The 25,332-nt window shown below is 48.5% G+C and overlaps 2 protein-coding genes across 2 annotated transcripts in view; one reads left to right on the forward strand and one right to left on the reverse strand.

The window, feature by feature from the left end:
• SPHK1 (sphingosine kinase 1) overlaps positions 1–78 on the reverse strand; it is a 70,381-nt gene extending 70,303 nt beyond the window's left edge. Inside the window, exon 1 of the mRNA XM_073563177.1 lies at positions 1–78. Within this exon, the coding sequence (XP_073419278.1) occupies positions 1–10 (10 nt within the window). The 5' untranslated portion in view covers positions 11–78.
• LOC141075970 (uncharacterized) lies at positions 58–25,126 on the forward strand. The gene is made up of 4 exons (XM_073563178.1): positions 58–226; positions 363–636; positions 13,876–14,060; positions 24,382–25,126. The coding sequence occupies exons 1-4, from the start codon at positions 193–195 to the stop codon at positions 24,687–24,689; spliced, it is 801 nt and encodes a 266-aa protein (XP_073419279.1). The 5' UTR covers positions 58–192; the 3' UTR covers positions 24,690–25,126.
• The last annotated feature ends 206 nt before the right edge of the window (positions 25,127–25,332 follow it).

Raw genomic sequence — 25,332 nt, forward strand, 5'->3', positions numbered from 1 at the left:
TATTCCCCATCCCAGGAATGAGCCCTCACTCCACCACGACCCCCGTGACCTGGGGCAGGCAGCGTTTTCACGTTCCGCTTTCCAAGATTCTGCTCCAGCTCTCTGCCGCCCCTAGTGGCTCGCGGTGGGTATTACCAGTGTCAGACCGATTCGCTTCCTGTGCGGCCACAGAGGGGGAGCCGAGGTCACAGGATGGAGTCTCAGGGACCAGTGCAGAGCAGCGCAGGTGAGAGGGGACGGAGCACTACGGGGGACAGGCGCCATTACCGGGGGACAGACGCTATCCCCACAGTGCCTGTGTTCTCTAGCGACAGCTCTGATCACGTGACCGTCAGTATAATAACGGGGTGTTCTGTCCGTAGTGCGGGCGGATTTCGGGGCTTATTCTCCTCCCGGCTCCACGCGGAAGCGGCACATCCGGTTCGCAGCGCACCATGACATCCTCCTGCTGCGGGAGGTCATCCACCACAACCCGTTCTGGGTGCGGGAGTTCGGCCAGGTGTGGGCGGCGGTGGCCGAGAGGATGAGCAGTGCCCTGCACAGTGAGGGCTTCGAGGTGGACGGCAGGAGGTGCAGAGAGAGGACGGCGCTGCTGCTGGACTACTACAAGAGGCAGAACTACGCCATGCTGCGCAGGTGAGCGCTCTGCCCCTGTGTCACTGCCCGTACTCCCATCACTACCTCCATCACTGCCCGTACTCCCATCACTACCTCCATCACTGCCCGTACTCCCATCACTACCTCCATCACTGCCGGTACTCCCATCACTACCTCCATCACTGCCCGTACTCCCATCACTACCTCCATCACTGCCGGTACTCCCATCACTACCTCCATCACTGCCGGTACTCCCATCACTACCTCCATCACTGCCGGTACTCCCATCACTACCTCCATCACTGCCGGTACTCCCATCACTACCTCCATCACTGCCCGTACTCCCATCACTACCTCCATCACTGCCGGTACTCCCATCACTACCTCCATCACTGCCCGTACTCCCATCACTACCTCCATCACTGCCGGTACTCCCATCACTACCTGCATCACTGCTGGTACTCCCATCACTACCTCCATCACTGCCCGTACTCCCATCACTACCTCCATCACTGCCGGTACTCCCATCACTACCTCCATCACTGCCGGTACTCCCATCACTACCTCCATCACTGCCGGTACTCCCATCACTACCTCCATCACTGCCGGTACTCCCATCACTACCTGCATCACTGCCCGTACTCCCATCACTACCTGCATCACTGCCCGTACTCCCATCACTACCTGCATCACTGCTGGTACTCCCATCACTACCTCCATCACTGCCGGTACTCCCATCACTACCTCCATCACTGCCGGTACTCCCATCACTACCTCCATCACTGCCGGTACTCCCATCACTACCTCCATCACTGCCGGTACTCCCATCACTACCTGCATCACTGCCCGTACTCCCATCACTACCTGCATCACTGCCCGTACTCCCATCACTACCTGCATCACTGCCCGTACTCCCATCACTACCTCCATCACTGCCCGTACTCCCATCACTACCTCCATCACTGCCCGTACTCCCATCACTACCTCCATCACTGCCCCTACTCCCATCACTACCTCCATCACTGCCCCTACTCCCATCACTACCTCCATCACTGCCCCTACTCCCATCACTACCTCCATCACTGCCGGTACTCCCATCACTACCTCCATCACTGCCCGTACTCCCATCACTACCTGCATCACTGCCCGTACTCCCATCACTACCTCCATCACTGCCGGTACTCCCATCACTACCTGCATCACTGCCCGTACTCCCATCACTACCTCCATCACTGCCGGTACTCCCATCACTACCTCCATCACTGCTGGTACTCCCATCACTACCTCCATCACTGCCGGTACTCCCATCACTACCTCCATCACTGCTGGTACTCCCATCACTACCTCCATCACTGCTGGTACTCCCATCACTACCTCCATCACTGCCCGTACTCCCATCACTACCTGCATCACTGCCCGTACTCCCATCACTACCTCCATCACTGCCGGTACTCCCATCACTACCTCCATCACTGCCCGTACTCCCATCACTACCTCCATCACTGCCCGTACTCCCATCACTACCTCCATCACTGCCCGTACTCCCATCACTACCTGCATCACTGCCCGTACTCCCATCACTACCTCCATCACTGCTGGTACTCCCATCACTACCTCCATCACTGCTGGTACTCCCATCACTACCTCCATCACTGCCCGTACTCCCATCACTACCTGCATCACTGCCCGTACTCCCATCACTACCTCCATCACTGCCGGTACTCCCATCACTACCTCCATCACTGCCCGTACTCCCATCACTACCTCCATCACTGCCCGTACTCCCATCACTACCTCCATCACTGCCCGTACTCCCATCACTACCTGCATCACTGCCGGTACTCCCATCACTACCTCCATCACTGCTGGTACTCCCATCACTACCTCCATCACTGCTGGTACTCCCATCACTACCTCCATCACTGCCCGTACTCCCATCACTACCTGCATCACTGCCCGTACTCCCATCACTACCTCCATCACTGCCGGTACTCCCATCACTACCTCCATCACTGCCGGTACTCCCATCACTACCTCCATCACTGCCGGTACTCCCATCACTACCTCCATCACTGCTGGTACTCCCATCACTACCTCCATCACTCCCATCACTACCTCCATCACTGCTGGTACTCCCATCACTACCTCCATCACTGCCCGTACTCCCATCACTACCTGCATCACTGCCCGTACTCCCATCACTACCTGCATCACTGCCCGTACTCCCATCACTACCTCCATCACTGCTGGTACTCCCATCACTACCTCCATCACTGCTGGTACTCCCATCACTACCTGCATCACTGCCGGTACTCCCATCACTACCTCCATCACTGCTGGTACTCCCATCACTACCTCCATCACTGCTGGTACTCCCATCACTACCTCCATCACTGCCCGTACTCCCATCACTACCTCCATCACTGCCCGTACTCCCATCACTACCTGCATCACTGCCCGTACTCCCATCACTACCTGCATCACTGTCCGTACTCCCATCACTACCTCCATCACTGCTGGTACTCCCATCACTACCTCCATCACTGCTGGTACTCCCATCACTACCTGCATCACTGCCCGTACTCCCATCACTACCTGCATCACTGCCCGTACTCCCATCACTACCTCCATCACTGCTGGTACTCCCATCACTACCTCCATCACTGCTGGTACTCCCATCACTACCTGCATCACTGCCGGTACTCCCATCACTACCTCCATCACTGCCGGTACTCCCATCACTACCTCCATCACTGCCGGTACTCCCATCACTACCTCCATCACTGCCCGTACTCCCATCACTACCTGCATCACTGCCCGTACTCCCATCACTACCTGCATCACTGCCCGTACTCCCATCACTACCTCCATCACTGCCGGTACTCCCATCACTACCTCCATCACTGCCGGTACTCCCATCACTACCTGCATCACTGCCGGTACTCCCATCACTACCTCCATCACTGCCGGTACTCCCATCACTACCTCCATCACTGCTGGTACTCCCATCACTACCTCCATCACTGCCCGTACTCCCATCACTACCTGCATCACTGCCCGTACTCCCATCACTACCTCCATCACTACTGGTACTCCCATCACTACCTCCATCACTGCTGGTACTCCCATCACTACCTCCATCACTGCCGGTACTCCCATCACTACCTCCATCACTGCCCGTACTCCCATCACTACCTGCATCACTGCCCGTACTCCCATCACTACCTGCATCACTGCCCGTACTCCCATCACTACCTCCATCACTGCCGGTACTCCCATCACTACCTCCATCACTGCCGGTACTCCCATCACTACCTCCATCACTGCCGGTACTCCCATCACTACCTCCATCACTGCCGGTACTCCCATCACTACCTCCATCACTGCCGGTACTCCCATCACTACCTCCATCACTGCCCGTACTCCCATCACTACCTGCATCACTGCCCGTACTCCCATCACTACCTGCATCACTGCCCGTACTCCCATCACTACCTCCATCACTGCTGGTACTCCCATCACTACCTCCATCACTGCTGGTACTCCCATCACTACCTGCATCACTGCCGGTACTCCCATCACTACCTCCATCACTGCTGGTACTCCCATCACTACCTCCATCACTGCTGGTACTCCCATCACTACCTGCATCACTGCCCGTACTCCCATCACTACCTCCATCACTGCCCGTACTCCCATCACTACCTCCATCACTGCCCGTACTCCCATCACTACCTCCATCACTGCCCGTACTCCCATCACTATCCACCATCACTGCCGGTACTCCCATCACTACCTCCATCACTGCCGGTACTCCCATCACTACCTCCATCACTGCCCCTACTCCCATCACTACCTCCATCACTGCCCCTACTCCCATCACTACCTCCATCACTGCCCGTACTCCCATCACTACCTCCATCACTGCCCCTACTCCCATCACTACCTCCATCACTGCCCCTACTCCCATCACTACCTCCATCACTACCCCTACTCCCATCACTACCTCCATCACTGCCCCTACTCCCATCACTACCTCCATCACTGCCGGTACTCCCATCACTACCTCCGTCACTGCTGGTACTCCCATCACTACCTCCATCACTGCTGGTACTCCCATCACTACCTGTAACTCCATCACTGCTGGTACTCCCATCACTACCTGTAACTGCATCACTGCTGGTACGCCCATCACTGCCTGTAACTCCATCACTGCTGGTACTCCCATCACTGCCTGTAACTCCTTCACTGCTGGTATTCCCATCACTACCTGTAACTCCATCACTGCCTGTAACTCCATCACTGCTGGTATTCCCATCACTACCTGTAGCTCCATCACTGCTGGTACTCCCATCACTGCCTGTAACTCCATCACTGCTGGTATTCCCATCACTACCTGTAGCTCCATCACTGCTGGTACTCCCATCACTACCTCCGTCACTGCTGGTACTCCCATCACTACCTCCGTCACTGCTGGTACTCCCATCACTACCTCCATCACTGCCGGTACTCCCATCACTACCTCCATCACTGCCGGTACTCCCATCACTACCTCCATCACTGCCCCTACTCCCATCACTACCTCCATCACTGCCCGTACTCCCATCACTACCTCCATCACTGCCCGTACTCCCATCACTACCTCCATCACTGCCCCTACTCCCATCATTACCTCCATCACTGCCGGTACTCCCATCACTACCTCCATCACTGCCGGTACTCCCATCACTACCTCCATCACTGCCCGTACTCCCATCACTACCTCCATCACTGCCCGTACTCCCATCACTACCTCCATCACTGCCCGTACTCCCATCACTATCCACCATCACTGCCGGTACTCCCATCACTACCTCCATCACTGCCCGTACTCCCATCACTACCTCCATCACTGCCCCTACTCCCATCACTACCTCCATCACTGCCCGTACTCCCATCACTACCTCCATCACTGCCCGTACTCCCATCACTACCTCCATCACTGCCCCTACTCCCATCACTACCTCCATCACTGCCCCTACTCCCATCACTACCTCCATCACTGCCCCTACTCCCATCACTACCTCCATCACTGCCCCTACTCCCATCACTACCTCCATCACTGCCGGTACTCCCATCACTACCTCCGTCACTGCTGGTACTCCCATCACTACCTCCATCACTGCTGGTACTCCCATCACTACCTGTAACTCCATCACTGCTGGTACTCCCATCACTACCTGTAACTGCATCACTGCTGGTACGCCCATCACTGCCTGTAACTCCATCACTGCTGGTACTCCCATCACTGCCTGTAACTCCTTCACTGCTGGTATTCCCATCACTACCTGTAACTCCATCACTGCCTGTAACTCCATCACTGCTGGTATTCCCATCACTACCTGTAGCTCCATCACTGCTGGTACTCCCATCACTGCCTGTAACTCCATCACTGCTGGTATTCCCATCACTACCTGTAGCTCCATCACTGCTGGTACTCCCATCACTACCTCCGTCACTGCTGGTACTCCCATCACTACCTCCGTCACTGCTGGTACTCCCATCACTACCTCCATCACTGCCGGTACTCCCATCACTACCTCCATCACTGCCGGTACTCCCATCACTACCTCCATCACTGCCCCTACTCCCATCACTACCTCCATCACTGCCCGTACTCCCATCACTACCTCCATCACTGCCCGTACTCCCATCACTACCTCCATCACTGCCCGTACTCCCATCACTACCTCCATCACTGCCCCTACTCCCATCATTACCTCCATCACTGCCGGTACTCCCATCACTACCTCCATCACTGTCGGTACTCCCATCACTACCTCCATCACTGCCCGTACTCCCATCACTACCTCCATCACTGCCCGTACTCCCATCACTACCTCCATCACTGCCCGTACTCCCATCACTATCCACCATCACTGCCGGTACTCCCATCACTACCTCCATCACTGCCCGTACTCCCATCACTACCTCCATCACTGCCCCTACTCCCATCACTACCTCCATCACTGCCCGTACTCCCATCACTACCTCCATCACTGCCCCTACTCCCATCACTACCTCCATCACTGCCCCTACTCCCATCACTACCTCCATCACTGCCCCTACTCCCATCACTACCTCCATCACTGCCCCTACTCCCATCACTACCTCCATCACTGCCGGTACTCCCATCACTACCTCCGTCACTGCTGGTACTCCCATCACTACCTCCATCACTGCTGGTACTCCCATCACTACCTGTAACTCCATCACTGCTGGTACTCCCATCACTACCTGTAACTGCATCACTGCTGGTACGCCCATCACTGCCTGTAACTCCATCACTGCTGGTACTCCCATCACTGCCTGTAACTCCTTCACTGCTGGTATTCCCATCACTACCTGTAACTCCATCACTGCCTGTAACTCCATCACTGCTGGTATTCCCATCACTACCTGTAGCTCCATCACTGCTGGTACTCCCATCACTGCCTGTAACTCCATCACTGCTGGTATTCCCATCACTACCTGTAGCTCCATCACTGCTGGTACTCCCATCACTACCTCCGTCACTGCTGGTACTCCCATCACTACCTCCGTCACTGCTGGTACTCCCATCACTACCTCCATCACTGCCGGTACTCCCATCACTACCTCCATCACTGCCGGTACTCCCATCACTACCTCCATCACTGCCCCTACTCCCATCACTACCTCCATCACTGCCCGTACTCCCATCACTACCTCCATCACTGCCCGTACTCCCATCACTACCTCCATCACTGCCCCTACTCCCATCATTACCTCCATCACTGCCGGTACTCCCATCACTACCTCCATCACTGCCGGTACTCCCATCACTACCTCCATCACTGCCGGTACTCCCATCACTACCTCCATCACTGCCGGTACTCCCATCACTACCTCCATCACTGCCGGTACTCCCATCACTACCTCCATCACTGCCCCTACTCCCATCACTACCTCCATCACTGCCCGTACTCCCATCACTACCTCCATCACTGCCCGTACTCCCATCACTACCTCCATCACTGCCGGTACTCCCATCACTATCCACCATCACTGCCGGTACTCCCATCACTACCTCCATCACTGCCCGTACTCCCATCACTACCTCCATCACTACCTCCATCACTGCTGGTACTCCCATCACTACCTCCATCACTGCCTGTACTCCCATCACTATCCACCATCACTGCCGGTACTCCCATCACTACCTCCATCACTGCCCGTACTCCCATCACTACCTCCATCACTGCCCCTACTCCCATCACTACCTCCATCACTGCCCCTACTCCCATCACTACCTCCATCACTGCCCCTACTCCCATCACTACCTCCATCACTGCTGGTACACCCATCACTACCTCCATCACTGCCGGTACTCCCATCACTTCCCCTACTCCCATCACTACCTCCATCACTGCCCGTACTCCCATCACTACCTCCATCACTGCCCGTACTCCCATCACTACCTCCATCACTGCCCATACTCCCATCACTACCTCCATCACTGCCCATACTCCCATCACTATCCACCATCACTGCCGGTACTCCCATCACTACCTCCATCACTGCCCGTACTCCCATCACTACCTCCATCACTGCCCCTACTCCCATCACTACCTCCATCACTGCCGGTACTCCCATCACTACCTCCATCACTGCCGGTACTCCCATCACTACCTCCATCACTGCCGGTACTCCCATCACTACCTCCATCACTGCCCGTACTCCCATCACTACCTCCATCACTGCCCCTACTCCCATCACTACCTCCATCACTGCCCGTACTCCCATCACTACCTCCATCACTGCCCGTACTCCCATCACTACCTCCATCACTGCCCCTACTCCCATCACTACCTCCATCACTGCCGGTACTCCCATCACTACCTCCATCACTGCCGTTACTCCCATCACTGCCTCCATCACTGCCGGTACTCCCATCACTACCTCCATCACTGCCCGTACTCCCATCACTACCTCCATCACTGCCCCTACTCCCATCACTACCTCCATCACTGCCCGTACTCCCATCACTACCTCCATCACTGCCGGTACTCCCATTACTACCTCCATCACTGCCCCTACTCCCATCACTACCTCCATCACTGCGGGTACTCCCATCACTACCTCCATCACTGCCGGTACTCCCATCACTACCTCCATCACTGCCCGTACTCCCATCACTACCTCCATCACTGCCGGTACTCCCATCACTACCTCCATCACTGCTGGTACTCCCATCACTACCTCCATCACTGCTGGTACTCCCATCACTACCTCCATCACTGCCCCTACTCCCATCACTACCTCCATCACTGCTGGTACTCCCATCACTGCCTGTAACTCCATCACTGCTGGTACTCCCATCACTGCCTGTAACTGCATCACTGCTGATACTCCCATCACTGTCTGTAACTGCATCACTGCTGGTACTCCCATCACTACCTCCATCACTGCTGGTACTCCCATCACTGCCTGTAACTGCATCACTGCTGGTACTCCCATCACTGCCTGTAACTCCATCACTGCTGGTACTCCCATCACTATCTGTAACTCCATCACTGCTGGTACTCCCATCGCTACCCATAAGTCCATCACTGCTGGTACTCCCATCACTGCCTGTAACTCCATCACTGCTGGTACTCCCATCACTACCTGTAACTCCATCACTGCTGGTACTCCCATCACTACCTGTAACTGCATCACTGCTGGTACGCCCATCACTGCCTGTAACTCCATCACTGCTGGTACTCCCATCACTGCCTGTAACTCCATCACTGCTGGTATTCCCATCACTACCTGTATCTCCATCACTGCCTGTAACGCCATCACTGCTGGTATTCCCATCACTACCTGTAGCTCCATCACTGCCTGTAACTCCATCACTGCTGGTATTCCCATCACTACCTGTAGCTCCATCACTGCTGGTATTCCCATCACTGCCTGTAGCTCCATCACTGCTGGTACTCCCATCACTGCCTGTAACTCCATCACTGCTGGTACTCCCATCACTGCCTGTAACTCCATCACTGCTGGTATTCCCATCACTACCTGTAGCTCCATCACTGCTGGTACTCCCATCACTGCCTGTAACTCCATCACTGCTGGTACTCCCATCACTGCCTGTAACTCCATCACTTCTGGTACTCCCATCACTGCCTGTAACTCCATCTCTGCTGGTACTCCCATCACTATCTGTAACTCCATCTCTGCTGGTACTTCCATCACTACCCATAAGTCCATCACTGCTGGTACTCCTATCACTATTTGTAACTCCATCACTACCTGTAACTCCATCGCTAGTACTCCCATCAGTACCTTTAACTCCATCACTGCTGGTACTCCCATCAGTACCTGTAACTCCATCACTGCTGGTACTCCCATCACTACCTGTGACTGCATCACTGCTGGTACTGGCATCACTACCTGTAACTCCATCACTGCTGGTACTCCCATTACTACCCATACCTCCATCACTGCTGGTACTCACATCATTACCCCCGTCACTGCTGATTCTCCCATAACTACCTTTAACTCCATCACTGCTGGTACTCCTATCACTACCCGTAACTCCATCTCTGTTGGTACTCCCATCACTACCCTAAACTCCATCACTGCTGATACTCCCATCAGTACCTGTAACTCCATCACTGCTGGTACTCCCATCACTACCTGTGACTGCATCACTGCTGGTACTGGCATCACTACCTGTAACTCCATCACTGCTGGTACTGGCATCACTACCTGTAACTCCATCACTGCTGGTACTCCCATTACTACCCGTACCTCCATCACTGCTGGTACTCACATCATTACCCCCGTCACTGCTGATTCTCCCATAACTACCTTTAACTCCATCACTGCTGGTACTCCTATCACTACCCGTAACTCCATCTCTGTTGGTACTCCCATCACTACCCTAAACTCCATCACTGCTGGTACTCCCATCACTACCTGTAACTCTATCACTACCTGTAACTGCATCACTACCTGTAACTCTATCACTACCTGTAACTGCATCACTACCTGTAACTCTATCACTACCTGTAACTGCATCACTGCTGGTACACCCATCACTGCCTGTAACTCCATCACTGCTGGTACTCCCATCATTACCTATAACTCCATCTCTGTTGGTACTCCCATCACTACCTGTAACTCCATCATTGCTGGTACTCCCATCACTACCTGTAACTGCATCACTGCTGGTACGCCCATCACTGCCTGTAACTCCATCACTGCTGGTATTCCCATCACTACCTGTAACTCCATCACCTCTGGTACTCCCATCACTGCCTGTAACTCCATCACTGCTGGTACTCCCATCACTACCTGTAACTCTATCACTACCTGTAACTGCATCACTACCTGTAACTCTATCACTACCTGTAACTGCATCACTGCTGGTACTCCCATCACTACCTGTAACTCCATCATTGCTGGTACTCCCATCACTACCTGTAACTGCATCACTGCTGGTACGCCCATCACTGCCTGTAACTCCATCACTGCTGGTATTCCCATCACTACCTGTAACTCCATCACCTCTGGTACTCCCATCACTGCCTGTAACTCCATCACTGCTGGTACTCCCATCACTACCTGTAACTCTATCACTACCTGTAACTGCATCACTACCTGTAACTACATCACTGCTGGTACTCCCATCATTACCTATAACTCCATCACTGCTGGTACTCCCATCACTGCCTGTAACTCCATCACTGCTGGTATTCCCATCACTACCTGTAACTCCATCACCTCTGGTACTCCCATCACTGCCTGTATCTCCATCACTGCTGGTACTCCCATCACTGGCTGTAACTCCATCTCTGCTGGTATTCCCATCACTACCTGTAACTCCATCACCTCTGGTACTCCCATCACTGCCTGTAACTCCATCACTGCTGGTACTCCCATCATTACCTGTAACTCTATCACTACCTGTAACTGCATCACTACCTGTAACTACATCACTGCTGGTACTCCCATCATTACCTATAACTCCATCACTGCTGGTACTCCCATCACTACCTGTAACTCCATCACTGCTGGTACTACCATCACTACCTGTAACTCCATCACTGCTGGTACTCCCATCACTACCTGTAACTCCTTCACTGCTGGTACTCCCATCACTACCTGTGACTGCATCACTGCTGGTGCACCCATCACTCACATACACATTGCCCCTAGACCTCTATATTATTGCTCCCAGCAGAAGATCTTGTGTGCTGATTAGTCAGTGTTAGAGCTCTGTATAGAGATGCCCCTATTCGGCACCTGAAAGTTATTGGGTGTCACTATCTATTAATTTGGTTATGGGTTGCTGAAATTAATGGCGGCCGTAATAGAGAGAAAGAAACACAGCAAGACATTAAGTAGTGCCCAATAATGACATACAGAACATAGGAATAGATTAGCTCAGCGCTGTGGGAGGACCCCCATAATGCTCCTCGGTACCCTGCACTGCCACATACAGATGCATTGCACCTGGCATTCAGTACTTTCACATTTAATGACATGATATGCCAGGCTTGCCAGGGCGGGAGTTTGCGCCATGACCATGTGCTCTGATGGGCTGGATGCTCTGACAGTGTGCTCCCTTTAATAGGATGTTCTCAAGAGTCCAGACATAGGTGATGTGTTTGGACACGGCGGTCATGTGACCCGAAGTATCCACAGTCTGATTAGACACTTGCATTGTAGCGGCGTAGCGCATAATTGAGGTCAGATGACAGCTGTTCCCGGCACCAGAGAATCCACACAGCGTGCATGATGTGAGTGACTGCATACTTCTAGCTTAAAGGGAATCTGTCACCCATTTTTAGTGATATCATGTAAAGATATCATTCAATTGCGCGTCCCATAAGGATTCTGTTATTACTTTTGATTCCCCCCTGACTCTGCACCTTTGTTGCGTAAACACCTTTTTTATCTGTGGTTGAGATGTATGTAAATTGCCGTGGTTCGGTTTGATGGGCGGGGCTTATTCGCCTCCCCCCCTCCCTGTCTTGCTCTACGCATTTCTTCGTTCTTCTTCCTGCCGTTCACGTAGTGTTTCCGCACTTGCGCATTGAAAAGACCTCTGGCGCTTGCGCAGTATGCTTTTCCCAACTTTGGGCGAAGCATATAATCGCTACTGCGCATGCGCCGGTATTTTTCAGCACGATCTATGCCCCGGAAGTCTTCACATGCAGGACACACTTCCTGGCCACCGGATGCATTGTAAAGCCCTGCGCAGTGCTGAGGAAGCTATACTGCGCAAGCGCCAGAGGCCTTTTCAGTGCGCAAACGCGGAAAACTAAGGCATCTGTGATGTTCACAGATGAAGTTATGTTCAGCAAGCTGAGGAGGGGGGGAGAAGGTGAATAAGCCCCGCCCATCGTACCGACCACGGCAATTTACATACGCATCAAAGGTGCGGGGTCAGGGGGAATCAAAAGTCCTAATAGAATCCTTATGTGACATACAATTGAATGATATCTTTACATGATATCACTAAAAATGGGGGACAGATTCCCTTTAAGGCCAGACAACCCCTTTAACCAGGGGATACAGGACCCCCACGCTCGTGATCAAGAAACCTCAGCGATCAGATAGTAGTTTCTGGATTAATACCACTAAACGGGGCTACTCTGCATACAGGTCCACAGAAGTTCAAACCACCATTTTTCAGGGGTCAGCTATGGATTTTCTTAAAAAATAAATTTTGGATTTTTCTAAAAAAAAAAAACCTAACTTAAAGGGGCTGTCCAGTGAGACGCGTCATCACCTCCTCCCAGGATAGGTGATAACTTTCTGATCAGTGGGGTCCTACTGCTGGCAGAATAGGGAGCTTTTATCCCATTTACAAAAAGGAGCGTCAGTGTGCAATTTCCATCTCCACTCCATTTATTCTCCATGAGGCTGCTGGAATAAATCCAAGAGTAGAGAATGAATGGAGCGGCGGTCGGGCATGGACATTACTGCTTTGTTCTAACAGGATAAAAGTGCCCCATGATCAGTGTGGATCCCCACGCTAACAAGGTGTACATAGGGAGCGAGGCACCGGGCAGTGAGTTTAGTAGTAGGTCCTATATCGCCTTAGTGTTGGGTCATACGTCCCCATCAGCTTCTGGTGGCAATACTGTGGTTCGGCCCATGTTTGTGCCCTTGTCTCCATCCTGCGCTCTCTGTCTGCATCCCGCTGCCCGCTCCACATAACCATTGCATTGTATAGGACGGCCAAGATCTACTCTGCCTGATCTGGTACCCTCTACGCAGGGGTGGCACAGAGGCCATGTATATGGAGAAGGAGGACTTGCTGCAGAAAATTCTCGAACTTGAGTCTGAGAAACGGGAAGTCGGCTCCGATCCACGATACAGGGACCCGATCAGAGAAACCATGTGTGTCACCGTCACTGAGGAGACCCTGCGCAGAGCCCAGGAGGAGGCCTCTATCCCACCCGGTCTGTACTTATGCCAGCCCTCATATATAGAGCAATAGTAATAATACTTGCATGACAGATGTCTCCTGCACCTTTAACCCGAGCCTAACACAGGCCGTGCATTGCTTTTTGGACCCGATTCATCACTCAAAGTCTTTTTTTTTTTTGTCTTGTGGTATTCATTGATGCTTTTTTGTGCCAAATTCATCAAAATTTATGGTTATGATTTGTGTGCAAAATAGAAAAAAACTAAGTTCTTTATTTTTGCCTTTAATATTTTTATTTTGTTTTTTTTTTGTTTAGTGCTAAAAGCCGCACGTTCCTTTAAAATGTTTCAAAATTTGTGCTAAAATTTCAGGCAGGCATAAAATCCCCCCAGGGTACACTATAAAACATAAAATTAACCATTTGTTATCTGTTAAATACCCAACCGCACCAATGCCAATCAAGCCGTGAGATAACGTGGTGATCATCCACGTGACCACTGCCGCCAGTCACCTGCCTGACAGGTTATGCTGGCACTTAGAATCATAGAATCATAGAATCGTAGAGTTGGAAGGGACCTCCTGGGCCATCTGGTCCAACCCCCTGCTCAAAGCAGGATTCGCTAAATCATCCCAGTCAGATGTCTGTCCAGCCTCTGTTTGAAGACTTCCATTGAAGGAGAACTCACCACTTCTCGTGGCAGCCTGTTCCACTCATTGATCACTCTAACTGTCAAAAAGTTTTTTCTAATATCTAATCTGTGTCTCCTCCCATTCAGTTTCATCCCATTGCTTCTAGTCTTTCCTTGTGCAAATGAGAATAAAGTTGATCCTTCTACAATGTGACAGCCCTTTAGATATTTGTAGACAGCTATTAAGTCTCCTCTCAGTCTTCTCTTTTGCAAACTAAACATTCCCAAATCCTGCAACCTTTCCTCATAAGACAGGGTTTGCAGACCGGTCACCATTCTGGTCGCTCTTTTCTGAACTTGCTCCAGTTTGTTGATGTCTTTTTTAAAATGTGGTGCCCAAAACTGGACACAATATTCCAGATGAGGTCTGACCAAAGAGGAGTAGAGGGAAATAATGACTTCACGTGATCTAGACTGTATGCTTCTGTTAATACATCCTAGAATTGCATTTGCCTTTTTTGCTGCTGCATCACACTGTTGACTCATATTCAGTCTGTGATCTATTAGTATACCCAAGTCTTTTTCACATGTGCTGTCACTTAGCCCTATTCCTCCCATTCTATATATGTTTTTTTCATTTTTATTGCCCAGATGTAGTACTTTGCATTTCTCCCTGTTAAAAACCATTCTGTTAGTTGCTGCCCACTTCTCCAGTTTATTTAAATCTTTTTGAATCCTCTCTCTCTCTTCTCTAGTATTAGCTATCCCTCCTAGCTTTGTGTCATCAGCAAATTTAATCAGTTTACCCTCAATTCCTTCATCTAAATCGTTGATAAAGATGTTGAACAATACAGGGCCCAGGACAGAGCCCTGTGGTACCCCACTTGAGACATTCTTCCAACTGGATGTGCAGCCATTTACGACCACTCTTTGGGTCCGATCACTAAGCCAGTTATGAATCCACCTAACAGTTGCCTTGTCCATTCCATACTTAGTCATTTTTTCAATAAGGATTGTATGAGAGACTTTGTCAAATGCTTTGCTGAAGTCAAGATATACTATATCTACAGCATTTCCTTGATCCACCCAATCAGTGATACCGTCATTGAAGGAAATTAAGTTAGTCTGACATGACTTATTAGTTACAAACCCATGCTGACTCTGTTTAATCACTTCATTCTTATCCAGGTATTGACATACATGTTGTTTAATAATTTGTTCAAAGATCTTTCCTGGTATAGAAGTCAGACTCACCGGCCTATAGTTGCCTGGGTCCACCTTCTTCCCCTTTTTGAAGATAGGAACAACATTTGCTCTTCTCCAGTCTTCTGGCACTTCTCCTGTTCTCCAAGAATTTTCAAAGATTATGGAGAGGGGTTCAAAAATTTCTTCTGCTATCTCCTTCAGTACTCTGGGGTGTAATTCATCTGGACCTGGAGACTTGAATTCATTTAGGTTAGCTAAGTGTTTCCTCACTATCTTTCTGTTTATAGATATCCTGGATTCTTCTATTCCCTTAATAGGACAGTGAAGAACAGTTGATGTTACATTTCCTTTCTGAGAGAAAACAGATGCAAAATAGGAATTTAAAAGTTCAGCCTTCTCAACATCCTGTCTTACCATTTCATCATTTTCATCCTGTAAAAATCCTATAGTATCTTTGACTTTTCTTTTACTTTTGACATATCCCCAAAATCCTTTATTATTGCTTTTGACATCTCTTCCAAGCCTCAATTCATTTTCAGCTTTAGATAATCTGATTTGTGCCCTGCAGGTTCTGCAGACAGCATTATATTCTTCTTTAGATATGCCTCCCTCTTTCCATTTTATAAACATTTTTTTCTTCCTTTTTAGCATGTGCTTAAGTTCTGTGTTCATCCATCCTGGTTTCCTTAAATGCTTCCTATTCTTCCCTCTTTTCGGAATTGTTAACAACTGTGCTTTGAGAATTTCATTTTTCAAGATTTCCCATCCTTCCTGGACATTTTTGTCTTTAAGGATATCCAGCCATTGGATCCCTCCAATTCTCTTTCTGAATCCCTTAAAATCTGCCTTTCTGAAATCTAACCTTGACGTCTGAGTCTTCACAGGTCTTCCGCCTCTAGTTATCCAAAATTCTAAAATAGCATGGTCGCTACCTCCTAGGGTCCCAGCCACTTTTACCTCCTCAACCATTTCCTCCCTGTTTATAAGGATTAGATCCAAGGTAGCAGTTCCCCTTGTTTTCTCCCTTACCTTTTGGAAGATAAAGTTGTCAGCAAGAGAGGATAAGAACTTCCTTGACCTGTTAGTTTTGCCTGAGAGAGATTCCCAACAAATGTCTGGATAGTTGAAATCTCCCATGACAACTATGTCATATTTTTTGGAGAACTTGGCCATTTGATGCATAAAGAGTTCATCCATATCTTCAGCTTGCACAGGCGGCCTGTAGTAAATGCCTACAATGGTGTCCTTTCCATTGTTCTGTCCTTGTATTCTTACCCAAACAGATTCCACAGAACTCCCAGTCTCTGAAGCTTCAATCTCTGTGCAGATATACGTGTTTCTAACATACAATGCGACACCTCCTCCTCGTTTATCAAGTCTGTTTCTTGCAAATAAGTTGTATCCTTCTAGTCTTGTATTCCAATCATGTGTATTGTCCCACCAAGTTTCAGTGATTCCAATGACATCATATTTCTTTTCCTGTGTTAGTAGTTCCAATTCTCCTTGTTTGTTGCCCATGCTTTGTGCATTAGTATAGAAACACTTTAGTTTGTGATTGGTTTCTCTTTCTCCAATATTTTTATTAATTAGATTCTTTCGTCTTTGTTCTTCCTTTCCACTTCTAATAGCAGAGTTCTCAATAGCATTTGTCAGGTGTATGGCTTTTTCTGGTCTTTTGCTTCCCTTCCCATGTTGTTCTAGTTTAAAGCTCTCCTTACAAGTGTAGCAAGGCGACTTCCAAATACATGCTTTCCAGTCTTCGTAAGGTGCACCCCATCTCTAGCAAGTAGTCCATTGTATAAGTAGTTCACTCCGTGATCCAGAAATCCAAATCGTTGCTGACGGCACCATCGACGTAGCCAGTTGTTCACCTGCAGAATCTTATTCCACCTCCTTGTTCCATGGCCATCCACTGGGATGATGGAAGAGAAGACCACCTGCGCTCCCAGTTCTTTCACTTTCTTGCCTAAGTCTTCAAAGTCTCTGCAGATGGTTTCCAGGTCGTTTCTTGCGGTGTCATTTGTCCCCACATGTAGTAGCAGGAATGGGTAGTCATCTGTAGGTCTGAAGAGTCCTGATATCCTGTCAGACACATCTTTAATTTTTGCACCTGGAAGACAGCACATTTCTCTTGAAGTTATATCCGGTCTGCAGATAGCGGCCTCTGTTCCTCTCAACAGGGAATCCCCCATGACCACCACTCTCCGTTTCTTCTTCACAACATTTTTCTTTCTCCATCCAGGAGGACTCTGAAGGCGTACAAGGTTGCTGTTTGTTGGCAAAGTCTTATCCTGATGTATTTCTTCATCATTTTCCTGCGTGAGAGCCTGGTACTGGTTTCTGAGCAGTATGGGTGCTGACTGCCTCCTGATCCTCCTGCTTCTCTGGGTCACATGTCTCCATTCCTCTGTTTCTTCAGGTGCACTTCGAATTTCTTCTCTTTCTGTAACATGAAGAGATAATTCTGCTCTGTCCAAGAACTCTTCACCTTCCTTAATGATCTTCAACGTAGCTAACCTCTCTTCGAGATTTTGCAACTTTTCCTCCAACAGGGACACAAGCTTGCATTTGTGGCATGTGAAGTTTGGCTTTTCCACTGGTAAGTCTGTGAACATGTAGCAAGAAATGCAGCTCACCAAATGGCTCCTGGCCTCTTCCATCTTGAGATTTCTTAAAAACGATGAAAGATGAGCCAAATCACTCTTCACTTATCCCAGAAGGCACTGGGAATATGCAAATGATCTCCTCAAGACTCTTCCCCTGGTTTTCCGATTTCCTCTTTTCAGCTGCAACGGCCAAAACCCAGTGATCGTTGAGCTCGCGGAGACTCTTCACTTATCCCAGAAAGCACTGGGAATATGCAAATGATCTCCTCAAGACTCTTCCCCTGGTTTGATTGAGCAGGCTTAAAGGCAGGCGACTAAAGTAATACATACAATGGGTGTACTATAGTACCCAGAAAGGTTATCGAAATTCAATTTTATTTATTTTTTTAAAAAGGGTCTGAAGGGGTAACCTAATATTTATGTTTAATATCAAAGGTTTCGATTCCTATTTATACCCTGGACTGTGGCTGTGTCAAGAAGAACAGAGGTTTATCTACCAGAAAAGTTTGGGATTCTTTACTGTAAGAGCAGTGATTCCACAGAACTCTGCCAGAGCACAGTGTTATAGTGCACCTGCCAAAAGGTTTCAAAGGGGCCTGCATGTGTTTTTCAAGTTGGAGATGGGTCAGATTTACCCATTTTATTAACAGCTGGATGTATACCGTCCTTTTTTAGACTATAATCCTTGTTAATTAGTCCTTGTATCTTCTAGTTTGCAGTTAAAGATGGGGCAGAGCCCAGTCATTGAATTAGGTGCTGCTGACTCAGGGGAAGTGTGTGATCTTGTGAACCTCCTTGGAGCATCAGTGCATTTTGTGCCATGTCTCGCTATCTTGCCCATGCCGCCAGTTTCTGTCATGCCCACTATCATTTGTGTGTCGTGGCCTGCAGCTCAGCACTGAGATGAGCTCCCTCTGATCAGGGATCATGGGAACCATTGGGTACCGTCGCTTTCATGGAGGCCTCAAACACGGTCTTGTCTGGCCCGCAACTGTACTATCTTCAGCCTAGCAGCCAGTCAGGACCGCAGCCTGCATTATCCGCCATCCCAAACCTCCTGGCGATGCAGACATTTAACCAAGGAGATGACTGCCCTTTGGCACAGCACGCCATGGCTCCTCAAAGAGAAACAAGGCCTCATTTACACGTCTGTCATATATATATTTATTTTTTTTTACTCAAAAAAGACCATTTTTCCTCAGTGTTGTTGATTAGATTTTTATCAGTTTTTATCAGTTTCATCCGTGCATGCAAAAAAAAAAAAAAAACAACAAAAATTGATATACGGTAGGTTTCTCAAGATCCTCCTTTCAAACAGTCCGTGAAAACAGATGGTACATGGATGATATCTAAGTGCTGTCCTTTCTTTTTTTATGGGCCCATAGACTTGCATTGGCAAGTTTGACCTTTGACTTTGGTTTGTCTCCCTGTCTGGCATCCCCATGGACTAGAATAAATGTGAGTTCTATCCATGAAACCCACAGATGGCACTCGTACGTGATAAACTGGCGTCTGAATGAACCCAAAACTGATAACTACATGGTGATATTTTTTTTAGTTGTGGCCTCATTCACACATCAGTATTTTTGATCAGTATTTCATCAGTATGCCAGAACTAGATGTGTCCCCAAAACACAGAACATCTGTTAATTATACTCTGTAAGTTCCACTCCTGGTTTTGGCCTACAAGCACTGATGTAAAATAGTGATGTGTGAATGAGGCCTAACTGTTTCACTACCAGGTCGTGTTTTTTCAGTCTATACATGAGAGCTGCTCCTCAGCTCTGATCCCTCACATATTACACACATCTAGTACATAGGTTAATAAATGCGCCCATATTGTGAGGATTTGTGTATGAAATATTAGGCCTCATTCACACGTTCAGTATTTGGTGAGTTTTTTACCTCAGTATCTGTAAACCAGGAGTGGGACAATCAGAGGAAAAGTAGAATAGAAACCCGTCACCATTTCTGGATTTATCACCCACTCCTGGTTCTGGCTTACAGATACTGAGGTAAAATACTGACCACATACTCACAGTGTGCACGTGGTCTTAGGGGTCAGAGTCCTGGTAAAGGCTGGTATAGTGATGGCTGAAGGTGTGAATGCCGCTGACATCAGTCAATCCCTCACACGCCACCAGTTTTAATTAGTATGATACATTTTTCCCCTTTCTTCTCATCTATATCTGGGGTGCGGTCAGGTGCATCTTGTACCCTGAAAAATCCAGTATATTCAGTTAGGTATATTAGTACAATTACACAAGCAGGAAATCCTGCGTTATCGTTTTATGGGTCTGTAAGCAGGTACATGATGGCACAGAACAAAGCGATGGCTGAGTCATTGTCCACATGAAATGCCAACAGCAGGATTCCTGGACTCTGAATGGATCTTTAACCCCATCACAACCATATAATGTAACTATATGCCATATACAGCTGGCAGGAATCAGAGTAAGGCACCATCTGTGTATCGTGCGCATTAAATTAAAAAAATAAAATAAAAATACAACAGCTGGGGGCTGATGTTAATATTCTGGGAAGTGGCCAATAGCCAAGGAGGTTGCCAGCATATTAGCAGTTGTTTGCTTAGTCTTTACTGGTTATTATAGAGAGTATTCCCCCCCAAAAGTCACATGGGGTATCCCCTATTTTTACTTACCAACAAAGGCTAAACAGACATTTGTGGGCTGATATTAAAGGGCAGGGACAGAGCCATGAATCTTGGTCCCCTCCCAGACTAAGACCATCAGCCCTTAGCCGCCCCAGAAATAGCACATCCATTAGATGTGCCATTTCTGGAGCAGGCCACCGCTCTTTCCACTAGCCCGCTGTGGTGGCAAGTAGGGTAATAGTTGTGGGGTTGGTGTCAGCTGTTTTATGTCCGCTGACATCAAGCCCAAGGGTTAGCATTGGAGATGTGTCTATTAAACACCTTCATTACTAACCCCATAGTTAAATTTAATAAAGACACACACAGAGTAAGGTCCTTTAATTGAAATAAACACTCCCCGACCCTCTTTTATCCATTTATTAACCAAAAACTCAAAGTAATCTTCACCTTTCCGCCGATAATCCATAATGCTCATGTCCCACGATGATCCCCAACTCTGCCACATCCAGATGGTGTGGTGAGTGGTCACATCAGTGAGTGAGCTGTTATTTATACTCTGGTACCGCTATGGCTATTAGCATTTCCCAGAGTATTGAAACCAGCTGTCGGCTTTTCCTCAGCTGGTTAGTTGGAAAGATGAAGGGGGGCCCCCACGCCGTTTTTTCATTTAGTGATTTATTTAATACACGCAATACACAAACGGCTGATGCTGACTACAAGTCTCATCAACGTTGCCTGGTCTCGCTGATCGCAGGGATGCCAGGCGTCAATGATGAGAGCTGCACCCGGCTCCTGGCAATACCGCTAATTGTACTGGTTCTCCTAGGTGCCTGTACTTGTCACACTGATGACATCCGAGTGCACATGTGCCGGACATATTGTGGCCTGTCCTACTGGCAAAAAACGGACATGTCAACATGTTTTGCACACGGACACAAGGTCCGTGGAAACACACTGACTTGTGCAGATCCATACATCTGAATGGGTCTACCTGTGTCAGGGTCTCCCGTATGTGTGGAAACTGTCACCACACGTACCGGAGACACTGACGTGTGAAGGGGGCCTTATGTTCTTCTAAAAGTCAAATAATTGCATATACCCTAAAATGGTTCCTATGAGACTCATACTATAAAAGTATACATACAAAGGCGTGGGTTAAAAAGATCTATTGTGCTCTTTTGTGACCACCTTATGACGCCATTATGTAGCCGAGTACACAAGAAGTGATGTGGGATCATGGAGCTAAGGTGATCTGAAGTTTAGCAAAAATAAAATAACATTCAAGATTAAAATGGAAAATCATCTGAGTTTGAAAAAAAAAAAATCAAGATTTAGTTTTTTGGCCATATCAACCAGCCCTAATTGCAGTCTATTGTAGAAGTGGTCGACTGAGGTTCAGGTTCCCTATAGGGAGCTAAATAATATGGAAATAAAAAGTCCGAACATTCACATTTATTTAACCCATACAGTAAACGCAGGTAAGATTAAAAAAAAAAAACAACTAAACATGCCAGAATTCTGTTTTTTTCAGTCACCTTGCCTCCCAAAAAAATGAAATAAAAAGACATATATACTCCAGATTAGTACAAATAAAAACTTAGCCTACTAAAAACAAGCCATCAGACAGCAACTTTCACAGGGAAAATGAAAAAAAAAAAAGTTATGGGTCGTAAAAAATTGGAGGCAAAACAATTGACTTATTTATGCAATTTTTTTTAACCTTTTAAAGCTAGAAATTACAAAAAATAGTAATAATAAAAAAGTGCATACATTTGGTATCTCCATAATCAATCTGAATAGGAGAATCAAGGTGCCAGCTCATTTGTACCGCACAATGATCAACGTATAACCAAACCCCCCAAAAAAGCAATAGCGGTATTGTATTTTAGCCATCATTTCACCCTACATAAATAGTTGTTTTCCTGTTCTTCAGTACATGATATGGTACAATGAATCGGTGCTATTGAAAAGCCAGGACAATAATGGCACATAGACATGTAATAAACTATTACACTTTTATGACCTTTTCTACAAGAGAACACTACAAACTTCCAGCAATCCCAGCCCGTCCCTTACTGAATGTGTCGCTGTTCCTCCCTACATATGCGCTCCCTTCTCTAGGTTTAGTAACCTATTAATTTAATTAACAGCTTCCATGTACATGGGCGTAACTCACTGTGCGTGCCATGTGTTGCATGTCGTATGCCTTTTCACTGTAGGGCTTGATGTTGCGTTTTCTGTATTTCTTCTCTGCCTTTGTGAAATTTATGCCAATTTATAATCTTTTTTTTCTACAATGCTGAGTATCAATAATTCAATAATTTTCCTTAAATTGAAGAACCGCTGTTCTAGTGGACCTGGCGTTGTAATATGCTGCCCTTAAAGGAGTATTCCAGTATACACCAGTTATCGCTTATCCACTGGATAGGTAACTATTAGATCTCTGGTTCCCACCACTGGAACCCTCTCCCCCATTGATCTACAAAACAGGGGACTTGCTTGTTCGCGCTAGATGGTGGCAAGTTGGAGCTGCTGGCCATACATGAGCCTCCATGTTCAGACTTGTGGCACTGTGATACAGCGCACGGTTTGGCTATCTTGGTCAGTGCCACAGACTCGAATGCAGCAGGACTGCTCACGCGGGACCATATAGTTCCAACAGTGATCACTTATACATGAATTATTTAGATTAGAATGTCTCTAGAAATGCACATGGATTCACACTTGCAAGGAGATGGACAAGTTACTATTTTTTATATTAATTTGCTTGCTAAATGAAAATGACTACATTGATGACCTACCGAATTAGATCAATGGGGGTTCAACCCAGGCACAGCGCCTTACATCTTGTAGTGGCTGCTCCTGGTATTACAGGTCAGTCCTATTCATGTGAATGGGATTGAGCAGAAAAAGCTGCAATACCAGGTGTGGTCACTAGAATATGTACCATGGAGGTCGGTGGATCTGCTTTCAGTGGTCAATGAGGTGCTGGGAGCTATGGCGTCCATGCATAGGAGCGGTTGCTTGGCTTTATGAGACAGCTCTGGCGGCAGCTTATCTCAGGGAGATCTAAATGTTTGGCGGTCCGAAATCAGACATGCTGGATCCTTATCTCCCTCGACGTCATATGTTGGTGGCCCCCATACATATGTTGGTGGTCCTGTCGGCTCAGCTGTCGATATCAGCATTTTCGGATGTCAGTCTAATGTGTACGAGGCCTTAAGAATAGACCATCATTGTGAATATTCAGCCGTACCTGATCTTCCATTTATATTAACCAAACACATACTTGTCTTCCAGTTCTGGAGTCCAAACCAGAAGATAACAACGTGGGCGAGAGACTGGTGAGGAAGCAGGAGTGTGAGGGATGCTGCAGCGCGTATGCCCGCATCCTGCAGCACCTGGAGAGGAGGGCAGAAGCGGAGCAGAGGCTGCGGGAAGAGGAGCTGGCGCTCCGACGGGAGGAGCTGCAGCTGCAGAGGGAGCGGGCTGCGCTGGAGAGGGAGAGGCAGGAGGCTGAGCGCAAGGAGAGGGAGAGACGGTTCGAGCTAGAAAGAGAGGAGAGGCAAGTCATATTGGAAATACTGCGCGAGAAGATGATTAAGTGACAGTGGGGACGGGCACTCAGTGGGTGCGGGACATTCACAGGTACTATTACAAGCACAAGGAACGTGTACCACAAGGCCATCCATAGGCAATTCACTGGGTATGGTGGAAAGGAACGTCTTGGGAGGGGGACATCATGAATAATGTCAAAAAAGGGAAGTGACATACAGCATACACCTGAGAGAAGGAAGGCTGGTGGTGCTGCAATGCAGGGGGTGCCCTCCTGGTGCCCAGATCATGCCAATCTAAGCGCCATTGTTATCAGTGGTTGTGCCAGGAAGAGCAGAAGGCTGTTTCACTCTTTCACTGCCAGGATAAACAATACCTCCTATAGTTGTTTCGCAGTCCTGGAAAGGAAGATTCCTCTGGACGGTGATAAGCGTGTACAGACAGGCGGTTTACTGCGTGTAAATGTTTCTAATAAACTAATGACTGATGAGGTCTTGTTTGTTCTCACGTAAGTGGATCTGGTCATTGAGCCTGACAGCCATTTAAAGGGATCCTGTCATGTCTACTAACCTGCAGATACGTTCTGACATCATGCGGCTCCCGCTCTTAGACCCCCGCTGCCGGGAGGAAATTAACTTTACTTGTTCGGCTTCCAGTCGTAGGGTTGACGCCTGCTTGATTTTACTCAATATCAGT

The sequence above is a fragment of the Dendrobates tinctorius genome, unplaced genomic scaffold (genome assembly GCF_039654945.1).
Source record: "Dendrobates tinctorius isolate UK_male_01 unplaced genomic scaffold, ASM3965494v1 ptg000383l, whole genome shotgun sequence".
NCBI lineage: Eukaryota > Metazoa > Chordata > Amphibia > Anura > Dendrobatidae > Dendrobates > Dendrobates tinctorius.

Coding starts and splice junctions, on each gene's coding strand:
- LOC141075970 (XM_073563178.1), top strand. CDS start 193: ATGGAGTCTCAGGGACCAGTGCAGAGCAGCGCAG. Junction 227..362: donor ACCAGTGCAGAGCAGCGCAG/GTGAGAGGGGAC, acceptor TTCTGTCCGTAG/TGCGGGCGGATTTCGGGGCT. Junction 637..13,875: donor AACTACGCCATGCTGCGCAG/GTGAGCGCTCTG, acceptor CCCTCTACGCAG/GGGTGGCACAGAGGCCATGT.